The sequence below is a fragment of the Sinocyclocheilus rhinocerous genome, unplaced genomic scaffold (genome assembly GCF_001515625.1).
Source record: "Sinocyclocheilus rhinocerous isolate Xijiao unplaced genomic scaffold, SAMN03320098_v1.1 scaffold55, whole genome shotgun sequence".
Taxonomy (NCBI): Eukaryota; Metazoa; Chordata; class Actinopteri; order Cypriniformes; family Cyprinidae; genus Sinocyclocheilus; species Sinocyclocheilus rhinocerous.
Window position 1 is genome coordinate 55,005 of NW_015647461.1, and position 6,953 is coordinate 61,957.

General features: G+C 37.7%; 1 protein-coding gene across 1 annotated transcript in view; it reads left to right on the forward strand.

Annotated features, from left to right (window-relative positions):
• The window catches only part of LOC107709168 (VWFA and cache domain-containing protein 1-like), a 57,618-nt gene extending 54,263 nt beyond the window's left edge, over positions 1-3,355 (forward strand). The window contains exons 27-28 of the mRNA XM_016513580.1: positions 275-376; positions 2,849-3,355. Of these exons, the coding sequence (XP_016369066.1) occupies positions 275-376; positions 2,849-3,096 (350 nt within the window). The 3' untranslated portion in view covers positions 3,097-3,355. The remainder of the gene's footprint in view (positions 1-274; positions 377-2,848) is intronic.
• The last annotated feature ends 3,598 nt before the right edge of the window (positions 3,356-6,953 follow it).

Consider the following 6,953-nt stretch of genomic DNA (forward strand, 5'->3'; position numbering starts at 1 on the left):
AACCTTACTTAGCCGTTTAGATTATTGTTTAGATTATGGAATTAGCATACACATATGATATGGTACTTTGGAAGTCTTTTGGAAGACATCGTTTTGAATTTTTCCTCATTGTTTACCGAGTTCATCCCCAGTATAACCTTTTATATGAGAAGTATCTACAAGTGTGTTATTGCCTTTCAAATTTCCTGTATTCTTACACCATGCTGGCCAGCTGGAGACCCGAGTGTGTTATTGTTATATGACCATTTGGCTCTGTTTCTCACTCTCTCTGCAGTTAGTAACACTCGATTCATTGCTGCTGTTATTGAGAGGCACACACACAGTCCAGAACGACGGCGGAGATATTGGGGCCGGTCAGGGACAGAAAGTGACCATGGTAAGTGTGCGTATGTCTGTGTATGTGCACTCCTTCCTCAAAGTCTAAAGGAAAAACGATATTAGTAGGTCTGAAAAGATCCTTTTGAAACAAGGGTCAAAGAAAAATTCAAAGGCGTGACCATCAGATTTCTCACCTAAGAATATATTGAGAGTTTTATTATTGAAATAAAGCAAAGCCTTCCCCGGGAGCTCAGTGTATGCTTGTGTTCTGCCTCTATTTCATTGGCGGCTCCAGGCTTGGGTTACATGGAGTCTACAGTGCATGCTAAATCTGCCGCCCCTCAGGGACGAGGCTTTCTGGAGATCATTGTGTAACCAGCAAGAGGAGAAAGGGCAGCCCTATTCCACAAGGAGAGGTGCAATGAGAGACCTGGAGGAAGAAAGCCAGCAAAGTGGGTAGATTGAGAGATGCGAGAACAGTTAGAGATGGCAAAGACCAAGTACAAAAGTTTCTTCCCTGTATTTTTATTTGGCAGGGTTAAAGGCCGCCTCCCACTGGCTGCTCAGTCATCCAGCTTAAGGGGTTGTTTTAAAGCAATATCGATTTGGCTTTTGAGCGTGCGTATGCAGGAGAACAGCTCCGAAGCCTTTTCCTGTGCGCTCTGACTCATTACCGCTCCACCAACACAGAGAGTTTTTGCCAGGAGCAACGTAGATGTATACGAGTATTCGCTTCAGATCGAGGTTTAAAGAATTTCTCTAAACAGAAATGTGTTTTCTGCCAGGAACTGAGATGCTTTTTAGTACTTGTTTGCTTGCTTGGCTCTTTGATATGTTTAGGGATAGATCCTGATACAGAATCGGTATCCCAGCTCTTTCACTCTCACTGCAGTGTTTCAAAGCTGGTTCCAGATCTGCTCTGAGACTGCTCATGCAAACATTGATCAAAGTCCAGGATCATAAGAGGTTTTTGACCTTTCTTTTCACCTCCGATCCCGTTTCAAATGTCACATGTGGCTGGACATTTGGCCACCTGACAGCAGGACAAGACCTTTTTTGTGCTCTTTGTACTGTGTCTTAATTTAATTCAGGATGTGCTGTGACTGTTATTATGTTAAGTTTCCAACAGTTTGTTTTTTGTATGCATTGTTAGCTCCCCTCCCACCATACAAGTTTAGTTGCCAGTAACTGTCTAATCTATTATTCACTTCAGCTACTTCATGTGTCTTTTGTATTGTTGTCTAAACAGGAACATTGGCAGTTTGACAGGGGAAAGTGGATTTGGGTAGATAACAAATAACATTGACATCAGCTTCTTCTTTCAATGTCAGGATTTTAAGTTTAAATGTATGTATAAAGGAAGGTGTATGTTTCAGATGATGTAACATTGATGTAACAAAATCACATTTGATGTTTTTTTTCCCTCTCTCTCCAGTTTGACGCATTCAAATTTGAAAGTAGAAATATTCAATGTAGTCTCTCAGTATAAAGTCTGTATGTTTAAAACTGTTTGTATAATAATAGGCATAATAGGAAGTAGGCATCAAGGCATTGGTCCTCAATGCAAATCTGTTGCACTGAGACAAACTGATAATAACATGAACACTACTTTGCACTATTACCATTCCTCTGCACCACAACTTTATAATTATTACAATCATTACTGCTACTGTATCAATACATTTATAACAAATAGCTGTTTTTATAATGATAATTTTGGATTGCACTGATTAAAACATTTTTATTTGTATCCCTGATCTGTATTATTTTCAATATATTTATATATAATTTTTTATTAGGTTTCTGAACACTGCTGTTAAAAAGTTTGTGGGCAGTAAGATTATTTTTCTTAAAGAAATTAATACTTTATTTGGCAAGGATGCATTAAATCGATCTAAACTGACAGTAAAGACTATGAATTTTGATGACTTGTTTTTCACCTGTGATATAAAAATATTTCTTGAGTACTAAATCAGCATATTAGAATGGTTTTTGAAGGATTATTTGACACTGAAGACTGGATTAATGGCTGCAGAAAATTCTGCTTTGCCATCACAGTAATAAAGTACATTTTAAATTGTGTTAAAATAGAAAGTTATATTAAATTGTCATAACATTTCACAATATTATTGTTTTTATTGTATTTTGATCAGTTAAATGAATATATATATATATCTTATTACTTGGTGTCATGTCACGTTACGCTATCATGAGTCTGTCAGATCAGTACAAAATGAGATTAATATGTTTTATGTGAGGAGTGTGAGATTAGAATGGATTGGGATTCATTAAAATGATTAGTTTAAATTATCATGTTTTTAACAAGTTTCCATCAGCAGTATCTACAAAATGACACAGAGACATAACTAGGTTTAAATGTCCATTCTCAGTTGAAAATTTCCTTTCAGCCATTGTTTTAGAGATACAAAAAGCTGTTAGCTACACTTGTAGAACATTTTAGATTCAAAGTCAATTTTATACTGTATCTTCCGAAAATATTGATTGTGATTTCTTGTCTATTTATATGTAGGTTACAGCACCATGAGCCCTCAGGAGGACAGCGAGAACCCGCCCTGCAACAACGATCCTCTCTCTGCAGGCGTTGATGTGGGCAATCACGACGAGGACCTTGACCTGGACACACCTCCACAGACAGCTGCTCTTCTCAGCCACAAGTTCCACCCCTATCGGCACCCCCACACGCACCACCCCCTGCACTTGCACATGCATCATCTCCAGGCTGCCGTCACCGTGCACAGTGTGGATGCCGAGTGCTGATCCTGTCCACCTGTGACCCCAAACCATCCGCCAACCCTGCCTTTGATGCCACTGCTAACTTCATCCACCACCATTCAGGCCCTGAATCCTGCAAAAACGAGGAGAGAACCTTAACTCCCAACTCTCCCTGGGCATCTGCTGAGGCGGTCAGAGGTGTTTTGTGCTTGTTGACCATGGGGGGCGAACATTTGACCTCTGTAGAGGTCATTAGGGAGTGGATTTGGCAGGTGCATACGATACAAAGCTCCTTATGTTTTTTTTTTCAAGAAACAATGAAGATGAAAGGATTATTTTTCTACTATTTATTTAACAGGAGTGGAGATGGAGATCATGAATGGAAAAAATATGTCAGCTTTCTATTAGGCCTATAGAGCCCTTTTTAGGACCCGGCCCAGGTTTTCTCTTTGACTAGACTGCGAAGCAGCCTTGAAGGATTCGATTCATGGCACATTTGAGTCATACTCACGCCTTGAGAATTTCTTGTGTGGAGAGTAAACAAAACATTTCAAGGAACAATAGACACAAATGCCTGCGCTGCTCATTAAGGAGATGTGAAAATGTGGCGTATTCTGAGGAGCTGTCACTCTCTGCTTTGTTTTGTTTGTTTTTTTTCGGCGGTGTGAGATGATGGTGAATCTCAAGACACTGTGCAATGTGACCAAGGTGTTCTGGGCCACAAAACCAGTGCAGGAAATTTTCAATATTTTAAAGATGACTGGGAGAGAGACTGTGCTCAGTTCTGCCACTGTGTGTATAAGCTCTCGTTGTATTTCTGTCTGCCCGATTATTTTACATTTGGTGTACGAGAGAGAGAGAGAGAGAAACCGATTGTGCATGTGTTGGTGCTTGTGTACATAAATGTGTGTGAATGTGGTGGATGTGTGATGGCGCAGATGGATTGTCTCCAATAATGTTGTCATTTTTTTTTAAGTCATTAGTCAGTATTGATGGAATGCCATAATGCCTGTGCTGCTCATTAAGGAGATGTGAAAATGTGGCGTATTCTAAGGAGCTGTCACTCTCTGCTTTGTTTTGTTTGTTTGTTTTCGGCGGTGTGAGATGATGGTGAATCTCAAGACACTGTGCAATGTGACCAAGGTGTTCTGGGCCACAAAACCAGTGCAGGAAATTTTCAATATTTTAAAGAAGCCTGGGAGACAGACTGTGCTCAGTGTGTGTATAAGCTGTCGTTGTATTTCTGTCTGCCCGATTATTTTACATTTAGTGTACGAGAGAGAGAAACAGAGTGTGCATTTGTTGGTGCTTGTGTACGTAATTGTGTGTGAATGTGGTGTCTAATGGCGCAGATGGATCATCTCCAATAATGTTGTCGTTTTTTTGAGTCATTAGTCAGTATTGATGGAATGCTATGATATTTTTCAGATCCTTCTAAACCCATGTGCACTTTTACTCAACTGCTTGTCTACTGATATGTAGACATTGTGCTCCTATGATTTTAGAGGGATTGTGTCTATTGTTTCAGAATGAAATGATATACCATGTATATACATCTAAAGATTAACAAAGTAGCTATAAATGTGTCATACACTACAACAAACCTTTTATCCTCGTCAGAAGTGTTTCATTTTGTCAGTGTTTATTAAATTTTCTGCATATGCTTTTAAGTTGCATTGAAATTTGGGTGGGGGACTAATGAATTGTTTGATTTTAAGTCAAGTCAATTGATCTTAAAGGCACAATATGTAAGATTTTTTTATTAAAATATCCAGAAACCACTAGAACAGTGTTACATATTTTGCTGACTTGTGTACTTTATCCCAAATGTTTCAAAGAATGTTTAAATCCCGCGAAATAAGCAATTTTATCTAGTGACACGGACTGTGTCCATAGTGTCGCCTGCCAATGACGTCATAACCCCTCGATTTCCGGCTTTGTTTTGTAGAAAACATGGAAAACACCAAAGACGCTTTAATATGTTGTGTGTTTTAATAGACCGGTGACGCATGCATATTACAGCTCATGAATCCTGTAATCATTTCTCCTGTCATTTCCCATAATGCCCGCTCTGATAATTGAAGCAGAGAGTAATGGATTCATATTCACCCTCCGAGTCAGGTAAATAATTCATACAGACAATTACTGAGATGAATAGAGCGGGCGGCCGGGGGTTCCTGGGTGAGACAGACGCCTGCGGGCCGTGAGGGTCAGCGGACAAACGTGTTTACAGAGGGGAATGACAGAAGCAGGGAAAACCGGCTCTATCGATCCACACGGAGAAATTCAGCAGCTCGTGTGAGTGAAACAAAGAACAGCAGAGTCTCTTTGTGTGATGCACTGCGGGTTTACCTGTTTCAGGACTAGTTAACCTGGAAATGTGAATTCTGTTGTTATTTACTTACCCTCATGTCATTCCAAACCTGTGACGTTTTGAATGGATTACAAAAAGAGAATGTTTGGGAATGAGTGGCACCTTGGTGTTGTTACATTTTTGAATCTGCTGCAGGTTCCATTTTTGAATTGAAATGTAGCAGTGTGGATGCTTTTAAATATTTGAAAATAGAATCTAGTTACATTGTAACAAAAGGCTGTATTCAGACAGTTACACAGCATGACAATTTGTACTGTATATTGTACTTGGCAGTTTTGAAGAACGAAAATGGGGAAAAAGCTAAATAATTAATTAAATATATAAATGTTTTTAATTCTTTAAAAGCAAAATTAGGTATTCAACCCAGTGTTATTTTAGTAGCATTGATATACTATTATAGTTTTTATTCATATTTTGGACCAGTTTTTATTTTTATATTTTATATTTTCCATTTTTATTTTCAATTCATTTTTTTTTATATGTCTATAGTATTAATACATTTTTATTTCAGTTTAAATTTTTATTTATTTCAGTTCATCAAGTTAAATTGATGATTATCATATTATTATACTAAATTAAAATGAGAAGTGTTGCCTTGGCATTTTTATATTTTATTTTATTTCCGTTAATATTTATTTTATTCAAGTAACAATTTTTTTTAAAGGTTTCATTTTAGTTTCAGTTTTAGTGAACTATAATAACCCAACCATTATTTTAATTCTTCAGAACTTACAAGTAAAATTTAATTAAAATACTGGTTGAATAGATCATGTTATTTTTAAGAACGAAAATGAAAAAATGTAATAATGATGATAATAATAAAGTCCAGCCCTACATGAATATTCTATGGACCCTTTTCACAAGACTGTGATGACGCGTTTAACGGTCATCAGCATCGTAAATCCTGCAAAGCTTTTTATATTTTATTTTTATTTTTTAAGAAATTATGTTCATTTATTTCTATACTTTGTATTATATTACCTTCGCATCAAATTACAAAAATAAATAAATAAATAAACACTGCTGTGAGGGTTCTTCTAATACAGAGGCTGTGGGAGTGATGGTAAATTTGACATTGTTCTCTCTTCTGATTGCCGTGCAATCTCTCTCTATTTTGTCCTCATTTTGAAAGTCGTGAAAACACTATTGTGGAGTTTTTCTTTTGCTATTTGAACAAATGGGAATGCAAAAAAATATATTCGTGGTACTCTCCCATTCACTGCTCTTCAAGTTAACCCAACTATGATGACTTCCGCTGCTGAGAAACCCGGAAATGTGAAAAAGGTCCATGAAACAAAACAGTGGGATTTGTGGGGCAGGATTAAAATATGAGCCTACTCCATTATGACATCATAAGCCCATTACTGACCTACATTTAATTTTTAATTAATTTATTTTTTATGTCACGGTCACACACCAAGCGGCAACCTTCCAGTCAGTCTCTCTTGTGAAACCAACACGGAAGTGACTAAAACTGCAATTCATCGACTGGCCGCTAGAGGCTGGCTCCAAAAGGGGGTACGCCCCA